At 40.9% G+C, this 20,795-nt stretch overlaps 1 protein-coding gene across 1 annotated transcript in view; it reads left to right on the forward strand.

Moving 5' to 3' along the window:
• The window catches only part of UNC13B (unc-13 homolog B), a 211,865-nt gene that overhangs the window by 134,756 nt on the left and 56,314 nt on the right, over positions 1-20,795 (forward strand). The window contains exons 16-19 of the mRNA XM_030467074.1: positions 6,842-7,069; positions 7,367-7,508; positions 17,862-18,031; positions 18,900-19,015. Of these exons, the coding sequence (XP_030322934.1) occupies positions 6,842-7,069; positions 7,367-7,508; positions 17,862-18,031; positions 18,900-19,015 (656 nt within the window). The remainder of the gene's footprint in view (positions 1-6,841; positions 7,070-7,366; positions 7,509-17,861; positions 18,032-18,899; positions 19,016-20,795) is intronic.

Consider the following 20,795-nt stretch of genomic DNA (forward strand, 5'->3'; position numbering starts at 1 on the left):
GATATTTGCAGTCGGAACTGGCAAAATAACTCTGGTCCTCCTCAGTTGCTTAGTATTCCTATATTTATCTTTGTGAGTTGCAAGGTAATTGTTAAAATGTATAGCTTTTGAGCAGCTGTTTCACTTTCTCCTTGGCTTAGTTGCAATTGTATTGTGGCTAAACATAGGGCTGCTGTGTTGCTGTTGGTTCAGGATAAGGTAGTTAAGCCATAACTCTGTTTTCTTTCATAATCTGATATAGAGGGACAGTTAGATTCAGGAGTTTGTTTCTGGAGTTTATTTGTGGTTTCCAGTATTTGAGATGGAAAGCTGCTGATACATACATATGCAGATGTGTGCCTAAGATGCTCTAGGTTTGCCATGGAGTTGTGGTATCTCATTATGGGGGAAATACTATGGAGAGCAAAGGAAGACTTAAGTTCCTACCAGCAGCAGTGAGGAAATGGGCACAGAGCTGTTTTACAGAGCAGAGATCATGGAGTCAAAACCAAGGGAAATAAAAACTAAATTTAAGAAATAGGTAATGACTAAGAGGGAGTATGTTCCTGCAGAGGACAGGTCTGGCTGTCCTTGTTCAAGGAGGGAGACTTCAGACTCTGTTGATGGGTACTGGAGAGAGGTTAGTGGGGACAGCATAAGAATGTCTCAAGAGAAGATAATATGAGTTTGTTGGTTTTTCAAAAGAGGGGCCTGGCAATGTGGGGCAGAAGAAGAACAGGAATGATGCTGTTTCCAAAAAGTAAAAATAGCTGTACTAGGTCTCTGCCAATAGAATGTTTCTAAAGGGATGTTATGGAGTCCAAGGCAGATGTGTAAGATGTGGATGTCGAGCTATGATTCTGGTTTACTTTGCAGTTATCCATGGCTTGAAGCTTTTCTGAACAGTAGATGCTATATTTAATAGCTGGCAGTGATGGCTCTGTGTTTTGCTCTAATTCTTGTTTGAACCTGTTTGTACCTTAACTGTGCTGGGGAAGAGAGAGATAAGCAGAAAGGGGCAGTTGGTCTGTTTAAGCTTAATTTTTACAAAAGAAACTTGAATTAATTTGCTGTTAGAAAATTGAAGGTGGAAGTAGAAGGCAACTTCAATGGTGAGAACAAGGAATCTCTCAAACAGCCTTTGAAGAAGAAATATGCAGGCAGGTTTCTTAATCACTGGTTGAAATTAAATTTATTTACAATTAATTACATTACACATATGTGTATTATGTATCTGAATATATATATAATATATAAATATATATGAAAAATAATGCATTAAATTACACAATGTGCTGTGGGTTGTGATGTTGGCAATATTCAACACTTTTCTATGGAAAAAACCTGGAAACAACTCTATGCTTCATATAGCAAAGCATTAGACAAGGACTTGTTATTTTATTCACGGGACTGCAGATGTTTGCTTTGCACATTTCCATTCAAAATGTAAACAGAAGATACTTTAGCATGCAGAGTTAAAGAAACAGAGAGGAAAAAACTGAGACTGCCCTGGGCTCAAAACTTGTGAGCCATGTAAGAAAGGTAAAACCCAACTAAAAAAAACCAACTTTACTTACTGAGTTACTTGAAAGCTGCCCAGCATCTGAACAGCCAAGATGCAAAGATTGTGAGACATGTTTTTAAGGATACCCAATGTGCATGTGGTGGGTATCATTCTCTGGGGAAAAATGAAAGGTGTCAGCTGTGTGATTAAGAGAGAGAAGAGGCAGAAGAAGATAGTGCTGGGAGATAGACAGTGATGAGGCCAGTATGTGGATATTCTGCTGGGTAGGGAAATAAAAGTTATTGATGCTAAAAATCTCTTTAAAGGCTTTTTCATGCAACTGTGTTCTTTGCTTTGACATGTTCATGCTAAAATCCTTCTAAAAGGAACCCACCAAGCAAGAAAACAATGGAAAAATTAATCCTTATATATGTTTGAAGAACATAGGCTGTGCATGAGGAATGAGAAAGGGGCTTTCTGAGGGATGAGCAACAGTTCAGAGATCCAATAAATTCAAGACTGAACTTTGTGTACTGTACTCGGGAGGGGTTTCTTCCCAACAGCTTTATTGTTGCTATTCATAAAAAATCCCTAGCTTTCTCACCATTCCAGAAAATGTTACATAGGAATAAAATTAATTTTCAGGCTGGTCACAAATAGTTACATTGCCCAAGCCTTGAAATTTTGGGTAGAAACCTGTGCTTTTAATAATTAGAATTAACATGTGCTGTTTAGCCATCTTCTATCCTTCAGTGCCTTTCTGCAGGAAATAAAAAGATCTCTTTTCCTAAGAGTGTTAGAATTAAGTTTGGTTATTTCTTCTGTGGGTGTTTTTCTTACCCTATATAATTTTAAGGAACTGAGCATCTGATGCAGCCAGCAAACGTGTAGGATTGCAGTGACAAAATGCTCAAATTCAGCAACATTTTCTTGCAATTTCAAACAAAATCTATTTGCAGACTGGTTGGGCAGGGCTGTTCCATGAATTGGCAATGTCTGAAGTGCAGTAAACTGGAATCAGTTGTGGTATATATACTGCAGCCATCTGGTTTATGTGTCTGTTGGCACCAGGTTGTTTTCTCTGAGAGGATGTTTCTCTATTGTAAGTACTTAGAAGATAATATCCCGATGATGGGACACTTACCTTTTTATCATAAGCTCATACATACTTGGTCAGGGGAAGATGCTCTCTTTTAAGTCTTCCATTGTTCTTAGAAGTACTTGAAATATCAGCTGCATGGGTACTCTTCCTTTCTTATTCAGCTGAAAATGGATGGAAGGATGTTCTTTAAAAGCCCCATAGCATGCAAAGTGTTTGTAAAAAGCTTTTGCCATGAGCACTGCTGTAGTATTAACAAAAATGCAAGGGGCTGGGCAGTGTTGATATCAGAGGAAGACCAGTGAGGATGTATGTGAAGGATACCAAGAAACAGATGCAGACAAGTAGACAGAATTTTGAAGTGAGTGGAAGGGAAGGACATAATGATAGCAAGATCCTAACAAAAGAAGGGAGCCTGTACAGCTCTGGGCTAGCTATTTGAAAAGCCATAGTAATCTGCTTCTTCAAGGATGTCTTGGGTTTTGGTTGAGGGTTGTTTATTTATTTTTTTTACAGTGATGCTAATCTAGTCCTCTGGTGTGAGGACTGAACATTAGAATTAAGCCTGTGAAAAGAAATGGCCATGGGATATCAGAATCTGGTGCTCTGGAAACCTTGAAAATGAGAAAATGAGATCTCAAGCTTCATACTACTGCTGAACATGAAATCTATTGTGTGCTTATACATACCCCTTTATGAGAGCTTGTGCTGGAGCAACAGACCTTGGAAAACTTCACATGAGCTATCAGGCTGCATTACTGAATGCCCTCATTTTGGTCCTGGTATCTGGCTTCTTTTCTGGAGTGGTTTAGTGCTTCTTGACTCAGGAATGGAAATCATTCTTTTTGGATGAGAAACTTGCATTCTGAATTCAGAGACTGCAGTCCAGAGACTATCTCAGTGAGCAGACTGTTAGTGAGACCCATAAAGTCACTTGTGATAAAAATCATGGCTTCTGGGTTGAATGGTGATAAGGCACAATTGTGACTAACACTTATTTCCTTCCAGAATCCTATGTAAGAAAATATTTGCACAGAAGGAGGAAGGATACCTTTATTTGAAACTTGAATATCTATTTTAAGTTTCAGGAATATATAATTTCTAAGCATTATCCGCCTACTGAACAGCTGTCTTCTACCCTGCCAGTGTTGATTTCTTGACTTTTTTCCATGTTAAAGCATAAGATAACAGCACTGACGGTTTACTAATAGCTGTATCAATACAATTCTTGATATAGACTTATTTGTTTTCTGTTTCCAGTCATAAATTGACTCATAATTCAGTTCTAGAGAAGAAGAGAGAAGGAAAACCCAGTACCATTTGTATGATACTACTACACAGTACTTGTGTATTTCTTTGCCTGTCTAATGCCATTTACAGAATTACTTGAAAAATGATCCACTGGACAAAGCCTTCTTTTTGCAACTGAATAAATACTATCCAAGTCCAAGAGCAGGAAAGCTACCTTCTACCAGTATAGAGTCATGATTTGGGTTTATATCACATATATTAGGGGCAGTTACTCCCCCAGTGCTTGTTTTGGAAACTCTGGTGGTATTGTACCAACCAGCAGATGTTAAGAAAGAGAGCATGTTGTGGAGGCAGAGTGTTTGTCCATTTTTTATTAATCTGTATTGCTAAATAGGGTGTATGTCCAATTCTGACTTTTGCCCTGCAGTTCAGGTGCAGTGTCTGCAGGGAGAGAGAGTATTTCTTCCTTTCACAAGGAAGAAATAATGTAGCCTTCTTACCTGGGTGAATTATCTGGGCAGAGTTAGGAAGCAGAATGAATGGAAATGGGTGATTTTCTCTGGAAGTTAGGAGAAAGAGACAACCTTTGAGGTGACTAAAGAGAGGGCTCTCAGAGGGTCTATGAGACTTGGCTTCCACTTCCTACAACTCAGTGTGCCCCAGACTGCTGCTAGCCTTGCAGAAGGTTAAATGCACTATGTAAGCTCTCTGGAGGTGGTAGGGTTGTTAAACACTCATTTTATCTGGAATTTGTCAAACTTTGAATGTTCAAGCATCAGTTGATGCTTCTGGAGTGCATGTATTAAGACAGCAACGCAGACCATGCCACCCCAGAACTGTAATAAATTCTTGTTCCATCTCAGTGATAAACAGTGAAACATTTAGATTTTCAAGCTGTTGGACTCGTAATTTATTTAGAGGATGGTTCTGAAGCAGAGTACTCTGCTTATGTATTCTTAATGGTCTCTTGATGTTTTAATTTGGTTCTTAACTTATATAGGTAGAAAAGGCAAAATGTTCAGTTTGGCCTTTGCTGATTTTCCAATAATTTTCTGTAGCTCTGCATATACTGTGTGGAGTCCACCTTCATCCCCAGAAGACCTAGTTCTGCTGAAGATGAATAGCACTTATTACCTGAAGTTCAAAGTATAGCCCCTGGTATCATTTTGGTTTCATATTACTGTAATAAATGTTGAGTCTACAGCTGCATGATTGCCTGATCCAAGACATCACTTTGGGTGGTGCTAGTTCTTCAGCACTGGTGAGTAGGCAGCAGGGACCGTGTAATTAATTCCAGTATTTTGATTTAATTTCATCTTAAGCCAATAATAGGAAACTTTGGGCCAGATACATTTTATTATACTAAGTGAAATACTGAACATCGAGCCTCTAGCAAGTAAAATGAAAAAATAATTATCAGGTAATGCAAAGTCATGGCTTGTCTTATACCCAGGTCTCCAATAGCATGCCTTTTAATGCAGTGTCCTTAATGAACTTCTGAAACTTCAGTGGCCACAGTCTATTCCAAATGGCCTTTTTATTCTCCCTGTTTTGGATGGTGGAAGTTGTGAGTTTTGTTTCTGTATTGAAGTGAGGTTAGTAACAGTGAAAGGTGTTAGATTGAAGGCCCTAGAAGAGGATGTCTCCAGGAAGCGTTAGGCACTTGGCACCCTGTTGAGCCTGTTAACAAGGTTGTCTGCTATACTGTATTGCTGAGGGTCCTTTATGTCTTTGTATTCATAGTACCTTATTCATATTTGGTCACTACCTGCTGAAATTGTTTCATATGCAAAGCTGTAATGCCTCCTATTAAGGGTGCTCCCAATACATTTCCCAGAAGAAAAGAGTTTTATGTAACTTTGTGATTAATGGCTTCCTTTGCACATTCTTGCACCTGATTTAATATGTATTTTTAAGGTAATTCAATATTTGGTGAACTCCTGGATAAAGATACTTTTTCTAGGACAAAGCTTGCTTAATTATACCAACCCAGGGAGGAAAACCAAGCAAAAGCTTATTGAACTACACAGAAATACTAGGATTGAATGTGTTAACAGGTTTAACTTAATCTGATTTAAGATCATAACTTGAAATTGCTGCAGACTGCATATAGAGAGATGGTGCACTCTTGAGTTCCTGCTTTTATAATTTGAAAGAGTTAAGCAAGGGACTATAGGCCTTTCATACTAAAGGCCTGTATCTTTTTCCATGTACAGATACATGTCTGTGTGGTACAGACCATATGCCTGACTCCTGTGCTTCCAGCTGCTGTATATTGTACTACCTTATGCTTATGATGGCACAACTTTTTAAATAATGAATTTTCTACCTCATAGGTAGTTGTTATAGTTACCATGCCTTTGTGATTCTAAAGATGGATTATTTGAGTTGTCTCTTTCCAGACTGATGAAATAGAGTGGGATCCAGGGAGTCACTTTGGATGCCTGCAGTTTCATGCCAGACCCAAGCAGGGTGGTTCCAGGCAGGAGAACAAGAATGTAGTTGCACTGAATGGGGAGTTGTGTGAGCACACATCAGTGGGAACTGCTGTCTGTGTTGTGTTGACCCATCTGAATTTCTGCTCTTCCATGGTGCTGAGGTGCAGCATTGAGATAAGCTCATACATAGTGTTCGTAGTGGAGGTCCTGTGTTCTGTTCTTTGCACCTGCCCACTCAAGGATTTAGCAAGGTGAATGAGAGGAAGAGGTATGCTGACATCTACTGTTAAAGTTGGAACCTAATTTCTGGAACTTTCTCAAGGGTATTGAAAATCAGTCCTGTGGTCATCAGAGCAAGCTGGTTCCAGGTTATAGAGAAATCTGGGCATTCCCCTTCCATTATGCCCTTCCACTACCTCCTCCCAGGTCTAAGTGGTTTTGATTCTCTTGTGTATAGGTTGAAATAAGAGCCAACATATGGAGGTTAACTCATGGCTTTGATCCTGCTGTCCAGATTTAGTGAAACATGACTTTGTCTCTGGTGAACACTTTGTTCTTTCTGGTGCACAGGAGCAGCAGAGAAGAGCTCAAAGCATGGAGCTGAAGACCGAACCCAGAATTTCATCATGGCCATGAAGGATCGTATGAAAATCCGGGAGCGGAACAAGCCAGAGATCTTTGACTTGATCAGAGATGTGTTCTGTGAGAGCAAAATGACACACGCTCAGCAGATGAAGACAGTGAAGCAGAGTGTGCTTGATGGCACCTCAAAATGGTCAGCAAAGATCACCATCACAGGTGAGTGATAGAGTGTCTTGGCCTCTCTTGTGACCCTAAGGTAAGAGAGAGTTGATGTGAACCTTGAGAGAACAGAGAAAAATGCTGCTTTGACCTGTACCTCTTTCTGCTCAGCGTACAGGTATTTGGTGGAGATTCTTCTACCCCAGGCACTGCAGTGCACCAATGACTCATCAGAAAAGCTCTCATGACTGTGGTGTTCCTGTTTCTCTGGCCATTCCGAACTGTGGCTTCATGTGGTGTGTGAAAACATTGTCTCACTGCATGGTGGTGGTAACCCATCTCTTTTTCTTCCAGTGGTGTGTGCTCAGGGTCTTCAGGCCAAAGACAAGACTGGGTCCAGTGATCCGTATGTAACCGTTCAAGTGGGTAAAACAAAGAAGAGGACAAAAACGATTTTTGGGAATCTGAACCCTGTTTGGGAAGAGAAGTTTTACTTGTAAGTGCTCTTATAAGGACTTGTTTATATGATCTGTGTTTCAACAGCTGTGTCTTTCTGTCAGTGTTCCCATACCACCTGTAAAGTATGGTGGTTTTATTTCTACTCAGCATTGAGTATGTGTGTTTGTCTGGAGGGTTGATGTCTTTAACAATGTACCTAGTGCACACCTCTCCATTTAGTCTCTTGTGTATATATAGATTGTCTGCTCTGTGAACACTTACATTGGTGTTTCTAGAGAAAACTAAAGAGAAAGAAAAATCTTTAACTCAGGTATTTCTGTTCTGATTTAACAGACTTACTTTCAAAATTTTTTTTATAATAAAATAGTTTGTATAAAAGACTATTCAGACTTCCTGTGACCTATTGCTGTGACCTGCTACTGGTCTTTGATCAGCCAAAGGTAGTTAGCTCTCTGTCACTTGTTGGTGACACTACCGGTCTTCCCTTCCCTCTTCCCAGTTTGATTCTGGAAAATCAATGTAACAATCACTGAAGGGATTATCTGCTTTCAAGGACAACAGTGTATACGTGTCTGAATTGAAAGCAAAGGCTGGAGGCATAATTCTTTAGACAGCAACTACTCTCAGAAGGCTGAAGAATGTATTGTTCTGTCATGCTTTTGTTGAATAAGTAAACAACTTCAATTTATCATGGAATCATAGAATGGTTTAGATTGGAAGGGGCCTTTAAAGCTCAGCCAGTCCAGCCTCCCCAGCAATGTGCCCTTGTGGCTGAGAAGACCAGTGGCATCCTGGGGTACATTAGAAAGGGGGTGGTTAGTAGGTCAAGAGAGGTTCTCCTGCCCCTCTGCCCTGGTGAGAGCACATCTGGGATGTTGTGTCCAGTTCTGGCCCCTCCGTTCCAGAAGGACAGGAATCTGCTTGGAAGAGTTCAGCACAGAGCCACAAAAATAATTGAAGGAGTGGAACATCTCCCTTATGAGGAAAGACTGAGGGAGCTGGGGCTCTTCAGCTTGGAGAAGAGGAGGCTGAGGAGCAACCTCAATAAAGTAAAGGGCCAGTTTCAGGACGATGGAGCCAGGCTCTTTTCAGTGATGTTCAGTGATAGGACAAGGGGCTACAGGTGCAAGCTGAAGTGTAAGAGGTTCCGTGTAAACATAAGGGAAAGTTTTTTTCACTGTGAGGGTGACAGAGTAATAGAAAAAGCTGCCCAAGTGAGATTGTGGAGTTTCTTTCTCTGGAGACATTCAAAACCTGGATGGGTTCCTGTGTGACCTACCTTAAGTGAACCTGCTCTGGCAGGGGGGTTGGACTAGATGATCTTTCAAGATCCCCTTCCAACCCCTTACATTCTGTAATTCTTGTAGACCCCTGAAATACTGAAAGACTGCTGTAAGGTCTTCCCAGAGCCTTCTCCAGGCTGAACAACCGCAGCTATCTCTGCCTTTCCTCACAGAAGTTGTGCTTTATCCCTCTGATTATCTTCATGGCCCACCTCTGGACTTGCTGCAATAGGTCCATGTCTTCCATTGAACAAGTTATAAAACAAAAGGAAGACATGAAATCCAGACAGTAGGTGGATCTGAAGATTTTGAATGAGGTCATTCAACCTCAGACATCTTTATTTCCTTTAATGTGTAAACTCTTCCCTTGTTTCTTCCTTTTATTTCCTTTTTTTTTTCCTCACATCTTTTTTCCCTCAACTATGTAGTGGGAGCTCTCATTGTGTTTTAAACTCAGTTTATATGAGCCCAGCTTTGCCTTTATAATGCACAGTACAAAAAAATGGTTTTTAAAGTGGTTTTGAGCTCCTCATTTAACATCAGAAGAATCTTGGTGCTATTTTGAGTGAGTAAGCCCTTGACTTTATTCTTAATTTAATCCAAGGTAACATTCTTGCTTGGTAAGTAGTAAGGATGCAAAGGTGCTGTTTGGATAACTCTAGTTACAAAAGCAACAAGTCTGTTGCTTAAGGACCTTGGTTTACCATGCCAAGTAGTTACCATGGTAGTTGCAGTGTGTTCCCTTCTAAATTTAGGAGCTTCAGCAAATACTGTGTTTAAAGATAGATAGTGCAATGTGATAAATGTCACAGTTCTAACGGTGCCACTGTTTAAATTTTATCGCCATGTTTGTGATTCAGCAGATAACATGCTTCTGGGCATTAAGAGTTGATGCTACTTTTATGTTGCCTGTGTCTAGGTGGCTGTTTCAGCTGCCTTAGAATAGCAGGAGGAGATGAAAGAAATGGGCACAGTGTCCAGATTGATGTCATGAGAACATTCGCCACTGGAATCAATGTGTCATTTCATTGCTAAATGTCAAAGCTCACCTTATACTGGGTGTACTGGATGAGAAGTCATTTAGAAGTGTAGGCAGCACTGGTCTTTTACAAGCCCATCAAGCCCATTTTTTTTTTTTTTTTTTTTTTTTTTTTTTTTTTTTTTTTTTTTTCATTTATAGATCTTTTTCAGCTTATAGCTCTTAAAATTTTGTGAAATTTTTTACTACATAATCAAGTGGAAATTTAAATCAATATATGCAGGCCCAAAATACCCATTACATACCAAGTTTTTTTAGAAGAGATTATTAGGAAGATCAATGGATTGTCAAATTTAAAGGGTTGCAGGAGAGGATGTGTGTTTCTAAGAATGAAACCAGTTTGTATCAATGGTAGAAAGGTATGCTGCTAGTTGTTGAAAGCCTACATTGCAGCAGATGAATGAAAAGTTTGTTGTTCTAAACACCAAAATTTTTTAGGTCTGGAGTAACATATTTAAATTAATTTTTCTGTGCTTATTTACAGTGATGGATGGAAAAGTATGTTAATTTATATGCCTCTCTGTAAATATGGATTTGTTCCTTTTCTGTGTGTTTTCTGAAAAAAAAAATGTGATAGGCTTGACCCTATTTGAAAGGTAGGATTTAGAACCATGTTTTAGAAAAGACTGGATTTGAAAACACTTCAGGTTTCCATTATAAATACTATTTAGGTCACTATAGGCATCTATTTAGATTAATAACCAGTTCTTGAGACATGTTCACATTGTCTGAGCAAGTGATTGAAGGTTTTGTTTCTTTCTGAAGATTATCTCTTTGTATATTTGCATCTTTAGCTTTAGCAAATGTGTTATAGAGAGATATTTGTGTGAGAGAAGTAAAGAGAAATGTGTGTTATAGAGAGATATTTGTATTTTTCATTAGAGTTTGAAGACCTGTAAAAATACAAAGAATGGATCTTTCTGCTCAGTTCAGAGTTTTGCAGGCTTGATACAGTATGTGGTGCTGGGCAAGAGAAAGTTCGACTGGGGATGCAAGCTATTGCTGCAATACAGATATGTTCTGTGTGTAAGGGATCCTGCTTCCCTTGCTGTACATCCCATTTGCCTTCTGCAGTAGTAATACTGGATCCCTTTCCTATAGCTCTGATGAGCAGGTTTGTTGGTAGCCTTCTTGGTTTACCTTGTAGATTTCTCCTCTGTGCCCTCTGGTCTTTTTCATTGTCCTTAATTCTGGCTGGAAAGAAGGCAGCATATTCTGATCTCCATTTGTTTCTGAGCTGTCTGGATTAGTTGGCACATGAGAGCCAGGTGGTTGCAGACTATTCAGGGATGACAGCTGGTATGGATTTCTCATCTCTGTTTAGCTGTATATTTTTCAGAGAACGTGTTGGGATGTAGAAGCTTTGATAGCGTGTCAGTGCAACTCTCATTTCCTTAGTAAACAGCCCAGTAATATTTGAGGGAAGATATTTATGCACTATTCAGTGAAGTTACAATATTTGTTTCCAATTTAGACATAGTTTAGACTATCAGTAGAAAGTACAGGCTTTCTAGAATCCTTTTTTAAAAGGCTGAAGCTGAACATCCATTTCAACAGGTTACAATGGCAGTATTTAGGAGAATAAACTTCTGACTGCAAGGCAGAGTTTCTGTTTTAAGTGGAGAGTCCAGGAGGCTGCTCGTCCATACCTTTTTCTTCAGGAAGCACCCTAGTCTTCGATGAGCACTGGAAGTTACTGGATTGAAGCAGGACTCTGCTGTTATTCTTGACCTAGGCACAAAATTACTTGTTCATTTGACAGTAATACCCCCTTTAGGTTGACAAGTCTCCATACAGCCGTGTCTGAAGCTTTGAATGGTGGGTGTGAAGTCGAAGTCATTGCCTGGAACAGATTACTTTGTCACTGAACAGTTTTGAAGAGGTATGTTTATTCTCTGTCACTGCAGAAGAGTGACTGAGTTATAATAAATGCAGTGACTCCTGATAGCAGATGAGATTTTGCTAGGGCATTCAAAAGCCCCACATAATGTACATGTCTGTTCATCCTTTGGGAAGAGTTCTGTTGTATAGCTAAGCACTGGGTTTTCACCCAGAACCTTATATTCAGTTCCTCAGTTTTTCTTTTAGCTGCTGAGCGTGTTATCAAACTCAGCATCTTTCAGTTACCTCTGTGATTACATGTGACTGTTCCAGAGGTGTAGTTCAGACTTCTGAGTACACTGTGTTTATAAATGTCACCGTAAGAAACTCTGCAACCTCAGCCTCCTTTCACTGCATGGCAGGGGCCATTCAGTTTGTCTTGTTTTCTTTAGTCTCCAGATACTGCAGATAATGAAACTGATACTCTACTAAAATCCTGCTCGTTTCCCTGCTCAGTTTCCAATGTTAAATTTAAACACAGAGTTGATGCCTTGTGGCAAGCATCTGTTGGGAAGCTGAGTTAATGGAGCTAAGGATGTAATGCTCAGAATCACTTTATCTGTAGTTAGGAGAGCCGCACCATTAATTTGTCAGTCGGTGTTGTAGCATTGGGTAACAGCAAAATGATTGTACTTGTTCCCTGAAGAAAAGAGTTTCATGCTAGTAAGAACAGAAAACTCATTTCTTTGTTCTTAGACAGCAGCAGCTGCATCTCAGGGCATATTATTGTTCTGTCATGCTTAACTTTTAAGCTGCTAAGCATTTTAGCTTCGTTCTTCTACCAATCTGATTTTGCCTTGGGTGTTCTCTACACTGTCCTTTTTTCTCTCTAATAAAGGATACTTGGCATTCTAAGGAGACTTAGAAGTTTTCTGCCTTCCATTCCCAGAGAGGTTGGCCACAATAGAGCTGTCAGTTGTACCCTGCCCTGTCAAGACATTTCATTTAAACCACATCCAAATCTTCCTGTTTTTTCAGCTAGACCATTCGCCGTAGACAACTCTTTTTCTTCTCCTTCTGTGTATGTTGTTATAACTCCTTACCAGGCTTTCTCATACTAATTGCTACATTGTCTTCTCATTTTCCAGGAAATTTCTGTTTTTTTAAGTTTTGCTCCTCAGAGCAAGACTTTACTTCTAAAATGATCACAGGTCTTCCATTGTTTGTTCTTGCTACATCTACTACTTGCTTTTTGTCTTTTTAGCCTCTCAGCTTTACAAGACAGGGACTTTTCTTTCATTTTGGGGGCCTCTGGTTTCTCCTGTTCTTCAGGCAGAAAACACAAGAAAACAGCATAATTTAAGTAAAGAGCTGTGTATAAAACAGGCATGTTGAGTGATGGAGTTGTGTTGGCATCCTACCTCTCCAGTCTACCCAGTGAATTTTAGAGATTCACAGGCTATGGTCTCATGCAGCATTAGTGATAAGAAACAGAAGGCTGTGTCCTGCAGAGGTAATGTATTGATAACACCTCTCTTGAGGTGAGAAATTGTTTGGGAAGAATCATTTATGCAGATGTGATTTCATAGGACCATAGAATAGAATCATCCATGGTTGGAAAAGACCTTCAAGATCATTGAGTCCATCTGTCAGTTCTTTACCACCTTAACCACTAAGTCATCTCCCAAAGCACCACATCTCCCTGTTTTTTTAATACCTCCTGGAATGGCAACTTCACTGTCTCCTTGGGCAACCTCTTCCAATGCTTCACCACTCTTGCAGTGAATAATTTTTTCCTAATATCTAATCTGAACCTCCCCTGGTGCAACTTCAACCCATTAGCTCCTGTCCTGTCACTAGTAAACTGGGAGAAGAGGCCAACACTTGCCTCATACAGCCTCTTTTCAGGTAGGTGTAGAGAGCAATAAGGTCTCTCCTGAGACTCCTCCAGGCTGAACAGCCCCAGCTCCTTCAGCCTCTCCTCGTCAGACCTGTTCTCCAGACCCCCAGTCAGTTGCCCTTCTCTGCACCCTCTCCAATACCTCAATGTCCTTCCTATGCTGCAGTGCCCAGAACTGCACACAGTACTCGAGGTGCAGCCTCACCAAGGCTGAGTGCAAGGGCAAGATCACCTCCCTGGTCCTGCTGTTCACAGTGTTCCTGATACAGACCAGGATGCCATTTGCCTTCTTGGCCACCTGGGCACACTGCTGGCTCATGTTCAGCTGCTGTCAGTCAATACCCCCAGGTCCCTCTCTGCTGGGCAGCTCTCCAAGCACTCCTCTCGAAGCCTGCAGCACTGCTGGGGGTTGTTGTGGCCAAAGTGCAGGACCCAGCATTTGGCCTTGGTGAAGCTCATACTAGTGGCCTTGGCCCATCAATCAAGCCTGTCTGGATCCCTCTGCAGAACCTCCATGGTCTCAAAGGGAATATGGTACAAAGGGACCTTCTTCCACCCTTATGGGTATTTATTAGATTCTATCTTCATGACTGTAGGTTCAGCAACATGATTTAATGGTATTAGAAAGTTATAGGTTTTCAGTTTGGCACTCTACATCCTTTAAATTTATGTGGGTAGAGATAATTTTAGAATTTCCGGACACACTGTTTCATAGGTATACCTTTGTATTTCTCCTAGCAGAGCTTTTGCAAATGTTCAGTGTTGCCACTACTTAACAAGGCTTAGGACTTTGGCTTTTAGTGTTCCTGTGGAGGTTAAGTAACAGTCCTGCAAATGTTGTTAGCACAAGCAGCAAACACAGCACAAATGCAGTTGGGATTTTTGCTTCAGTGTATGACTCACTGGCTCAAAAGTAGTGTTCTGTTCATTTTTAGACCCTTGTCCTTTTTCTTTGTCTCCACTTTTTGAGAAGAGGAAGATGCAATGCACAGTCCGACCCCTGATATCATCTGAGCCAATTTGCACCAGCCTTTACAGATGGACATCAGTCTCAGAACCAAGAACCACTTCTGGCAATTTTTTTTGGTAGAAATTTGAGCTAGGATACAAATTAATAACTTCGTTGTGGGAAGCACTTGCAGCCTAAGTTCAGCCTGTTCTGTTTAACCACTTATCTACCAGTTAGTGTGTGTGGGCATGCCCAATGATGTGTGAAGATGAAAATTAACTACAGCTTTGTGTGCTCATGTGCTTTGCCTCTGCCTGGCTGGGAAGAGTTCAGATGCAGATGGCACAAGGGGCATGTGTGGGGAATATGGCTGGGTAAGGCCAAAGGGGAATGTGGCAGAAGAGATGGAGGTAGAGAGTGGGATAGATAGCAGGTCAACAAAACCAGGCTCATCTGCTTTCACTGCTTCTGCAACCACTGACTTCAGGCAGAGAACCTTAGGACAAAAAAAATCAAAGATTCATTTGTTTTTAATTTTTTTAATTTATTTTTTTAAGGATTTGGTGTGCTTTTTCCTGAAAATGTTATTTTATTTGATAGCTTGAAGTATAAAATTAAGTTCTTTATAACAAAAGGTACCACTGCATACATCAAGATACCATATAGATATATAGATGTATAGATAAAAGAAAGAGACTTTCTGAGCCACATACAAAGGAAACCTGGTTTTCAATCCCTTGTACTCTGAAATGTGCCTGAATGCATTCAGTATTTTCTTCCTTGCAATGAGGCCACGGAGTGTTTCTTCTCTCTTCATCCTCTTGGGAAAGCTGTGGGAGATCAGCTGTGGGAAACTGGACGGATATCTGTATGCACACAGTGAAGTCAATCTTCACAAAAATGTAGGAAGAAGTGGGGCAGGCATCTTTAGAAATGTACCAGCTTCTGTATTAATGAAGGGAAAAGTTTCCAGCAGCAGAGCTTGTTAGCCACAGTCTTACAGAGTTGTGATGCAGCCACAAATTGGAAGCTATTTCTCATTAGTCAGAAAGCCTATTATCAGTTAACAAGACCAAATTTTCCTGTATGCATGGGTCTATTTTGGGGTGCTGTCTCTGGAAGGTGAGCTAGTGTTGACACAGCTGTCTTGCTTCACCAAAAGCAAGGGCTGTGATTCCTATAGACTTAGATGATGATGTTTTATAGGTACACCACCAGCCTAAGGTTTGCATCTGCTGTGATCAAGTGATAAGGCTCACTGTCTGGCAGAGGAGCAGTATAATGAATAAGAAGTGACCAGTCTCTTAAAAACAACAGAGCAAGGTGGGGTAAAATAGAAGCTTCAGTAGCTCAGTAATGCTACTGCAAAGTTTCCTGTAGCACTTGGCAGTGACATATGCTGCTGTAGCTGAGTAAAGGATGACAGCCAGTCACTCTAGCATAGGATGATGGGTGTGGGACCACCTAAAGTGTAAACAGTGAATGTTTTCCTGAAGGAAGGAGCAATTTCTGACTGTAGGTAGCAAAGAAACAACATCAAAGTGTTTCTAACTGAGAACTGGAATGCCAGAAGATAAGGTCTGAGGAATTCAGGAGCTAACTTGCTGGTGCTTTGTAAATGGCAGTGTGTACCAGTCTGTGTTTTTAGGTACCCATGGACTTCTGAACACTTAGCCTCTATGGTCCTGCCAGGATATACACTAGTGCACCGTATCAGGAACAGAAGATTTCTTTTACATGCTTATGCTGTGTTGCTGGTGATATGGCAGTGCACTCAGATCAATTTAATAGCTATAAAGAGAGCTATCCAAGCATTCTCTGCTTGTGAACACTTGCTGCATAGTTATGTTAAAGGAAAGTAGACTTGGCGTGGTGGAGGAGGAAGGGAGAATAAAGGCTGGAGGGACTACTGAACCTTTTCTTCTGAATACAGCTCTGCTTACACAGCAAAAGTGGAGACCAGTGATTTGAGTTGCCTCAGACTTTATCCATCTAATTCCCAGCTATTCCTCTGTGCTGGAGAAATTGGTAGGAGCTACATGGCTGTCTGCTAAGCAGTCCTGAATCACAATAGTGGCAACAGGAGCCCAAGTGATTTGTTGGGAGGGAGAATGCAAATACCAGTCATTGCTGCATCTTATTGACTGGGCTTAGCAGATCTCTTCTGACCCATTTCGTTCTTCTCCAGGTTGCTTAGCAACAGATACAGCATTTTAAAGTTAAAAAGGGTGGAAAACGGGCCTTTAGCAGAAGTTGCCTATTTTCATAGGTTTTATTTCCTTGAGGGCAGACATTTGTAGTGGTTATGGTGAGTAATCACCCTTGTCATGGTCTCATATGAGCGCTCAAATTGCTTTATTGTATTGCATACTCTGTAAATGAGCAGAGCTCTTATAAAAAGGTTCTTCTACCCCCTTCTGACATCCAGGAGCCTGTTTGTATCAAAAAAAGGTATCTGAACACCTGAAAAAGGGGAAGCTGCAAATTCTGCCTATGCATTAACCTGAAGGGTGCTAATTCAGCAAAGAGTAAACTGTTTTTTTTTGTTGTTGTTGTGTTTTTTGGGTTTTTTGTTTTTAATGGAAATGTCTCTACTGATCTGCCCAGGGCACAAAGTATCAGTATGAACTGTGAATAATAGACAGAACCAATTCTAGTAATGAAGTACCAACTTTGTATCTGCCTTTGTAACCTTCTACCCCACACACTGTATTTCACCCCTTCATCCTACAGTACATCATCCAATTTGTATCATCCCATTAAAACATATTGTACATTAATATGACACTGCTTTGTGACTTCTTTGAAATAAGAGAGCTAGCTCTACCTGAGCTGCTTGTCTTCTATTAGACAACAGCATGAAGGCTGTCATAATCCTTGATTGTGCTACCCTAGATGCTGCATGTGCATAAGTACAAGTGGCCTCTAACACCTATAGTTGTGCAGAAGATCATTAATGAGGAGAGCTATCAGAAACCAGTGAGATGCTCACAGGCATCTTTGGGGTGCATAGGCTGAGTGTACCAGCCTAGCTAGGCTTTTGTGAGTTTCACAGCAAAAGCAATGACAGTGATGAATATTCCCAAGTTTAGGGAGCTGCTGTGGAGAATGACAACAAGCAGGAGAGTTGCAGCCATTTCATAAATCTGGTTGGTGGCTACAGTCAGGGCAGGGCAGGACAGTCCTTTAGCATGTGTCTGTAGTACTGTGTATATCTTGTCACAGAGTGTACACCAAAAGGTTGTTGTGTAGTTCCTATCAGAAGCTCCACTTTTAAATAAAGAGGCTTCTGTTTATGCATCCCTCTACTGTTGGATGAGTGGGTGAAGAGGAGAGCGAAGCATATAAATGTTGGATGCATTATGTGCTCTTCACCATTTTATTTGTCTTGTTTGCAGTGAGTGCCATAATTCCTCTGACCGGATCAAGGTGCGAGTGTGGGATGAAGATGATGACATCAAGTCTCGCGTCAAGCAGCGGCTGAAACGCGAGTCGGATGATTTCCTGGGGCAGACAATCATTGAAGTCCGTACTTTGAGTGGAGAAATGGATGTGTGGTACAACCTTGGTAAGCAGGGCTTTGGGACTGCAAGTGTGTCACGTTAGTCTGTGAATGTACAAGAACACTTGGATGATCAGTGTTCAGTAGCTCAGTAATGCTGCTGCAAAGTTTCCTGTAGCACTTGGCAGTGACATACGCTGCTGTAGCAAGAAAGAAAAAAAGCAATCCAAACCCCACATAATTTCAAGGGGTGTATGATGGTGCTGTGCAGCAGCTGCCAGGCTTTCATCTCAGTTAAAATGAAGAGGAGGAGTGTAACATGTCAGAAGGGTTATGGGTTTTCTCTGTCAGGCATTGGAAAGTAAAATGGGCCAATACTTGGAATGGGATTGGGATTCTCTCTATGCTGGAAATACGCTCCCTGTCCTATGCCCTTTTTTTGCTGACACAAGCCTTTTACCAGTCTCTGAAGAACTTCAAGTGCACTGCACTGGATTGGGTAGTTGAAGAGACCTTTCCAAGTGACCAAAATAGAATGTTGTAGAAGGTACTGACAAGTAACCAGGTGATTCTGAGTTGGCAGAGATAGTAATAATCCTACATGGTCCAAAACCAGCAGGTCCCAGGAGCTCAGGACTAAATTCCTGACATCAGTCAGCCTTGTTCTCAGAAAAAGTATGTCTTTGGTAGTTGTAGTTCAGCCAACTGAATCCAAGGCCAAGGGCCTTATAGTATATTTGCTGTAAGAAAACCTGGCTTACAGTCAGTCTTTCATAGTTTTGAAAGAAAAAAGTTAGATGTTTTCTCCATGGTGACTCTTGATCACAAGGTCAGCCTGAGCTTCTGGTAGCTTCTTTTCTAAAGTTATTACCCCAAGATGGCTGTGCTCTGAAGATGAAAAATGAATGTGATTGCTGGTAAATTTTCCTTCTAGAGAAGCGTACAGATAAGTCTGCAGTGTCTGGGGCTATTCGCCTGCAGATCAGTGTGGAGATCAAAGGAGAGGAGAAGGTGGCTCCATACCATGTACAGTACACTTGCCTTCATGAGGTAAGAAACTGTTTCAGATTGGTCATCACCATGCCCAGTCTGTCTCTTGAAGAAGCAATTTTCTGACCTTTGTTGCCTTGAAATGTTCCTGCTTGTCATACATGGGCTTTCTTTTCCCTGCACTGCAGGCCTGGATACACAATGAATCATCAAACCTACATTTGTCAGGAAGGCAAAGAAGGCTTTAGGCTTTACCCCCTCACTGAGAGCTGGCTGGGGCAGTCTGTCTCACTGTCACAGCTGCACTGCTGTCAGGCAGAGATCAGGCATTGCTCCAACTGAGAACCCCCCAGTAGGTTTAATGTGCAGAAACCTCTGAATTTCCTTGAGGCATGTGCTGAAACTATATCCTTCTTTAGAGAAACCATACTGAAATGCTTTATGAGTAAATTCTGATCTGGCAGAGCTTCAGATCTGGCTGTTGAATGATGCAGATCCTGGTGTTTTAAATTCCTTTGTGCTCCTGAACTAGTGTATAGCTATGAAATACTGGGGAACAGAAGCTAAGCTGATGTTACAAGGCCTGTGTCAGAATGGAATAAACTGGGCTGGCAGAGCTGCAGAAGACGGGAGAAACCCAAAGATAATATGTCAGAAACTCTGAAAGGCAAAACTCTGTCTTGGAGAGATGTGTGGTGCCCAGTCTATTTACTGAAGGCAAGGCAGGTCGCAGGGTCAGTCTTAAGTGCCCAAAGAAGGAAGAGCAGTCAGAGCCCCTTTCAGCTGACATACAAGAATGTCATGAGATCTAGTGGTGTTTAAACAGATTTAGGTTTAGTAAAGAAGGACAGCTACAGGAACAACATGTTTATCTAGACTCTGGGCTACATGAGTACTATCTGACCAGTTTTCTGGCTGGAACAGATAGATACAAAGCTTAGAAAAACCTCAGTAGGCTTCCTTTAATAGGCTTTGTTCTGTCCTCCAGTACACATTTACTGTTCTTTATTTCAGTAATGGCTTCTGTTTGGTGAGCTATTTTGTTTTTTCCTTCTAAACATGCATGATCACTTGCTGCTGCCCTTCTTTTTTGCCAATTTGTCTCTTCTTCTTTCATTTGTGTATCATATAATGAAGATGATTTACAGCTGGAATAATTTAATCACAAAATATAGTAGTGTAAAGCAGAGTCCTCTAGCTTCTGATGAGATCATTAGACTTCTGTAGACCTTACTACAGGGAGCCAGCAGTCTGAAAGGCTGATGAATCTGTGATGTGAATTTGAGGATTACTGAGAAACCCACTGAACCGAATTTGCGATGTCTGCACAGCAATGATAACTGAAAGCCTTCGCAGTGTTAGATAAAGTGAAAGATTATATTGAATAATAATGCAAGTGTCTAGTTGTTAGGGGTGATCCTAAGAAGTTCTTTTCAGAAAAAAAAAAATAAATCCGTTTGGACCGTTTTGCTGCATAATAATAATTACAAAGCTGATACAGAGCCGTTATATCCGGTAGCTATGTTAAGGCATTTCATTCCGAGGACAGAAATGTGTAGGTTTCAGGAAACTAATTAGTCTGTAGTTTAACTGCACTGAAACACTCGTGTATCATTCACAGTGTCTGCTGGGTGAAGTTGCAGATATGCATGCAAAAAAAATCAGCTAGGAGCACCAAAGAAGCAAAGAATATAAAAGCAGAAAAATACATAGTGGGTAGAGGAAAAGAAAGGGAGGAGAGCAAAGAAATTTGTCCTAGTGTCACCTTCTCAGTAGTTCCAAGGTTTTCATGAACCTCACTTGGAGGCTTTAGCAACCTCACATATAATATCACCCCTGT

Source organism: Calypte anna, chromosome Z (genome assembly GCF_003957555.1).
Source record: "Calypte anna isolate BGI_N300 chromosome Z, bCalAnn1_v1.p, whole genome shotgun sequence".
NCBI lineage: Eukaryota > Metazoa > Chordata > Aves > Apodiformes > Trochilidae > Calypte > Calypte anna.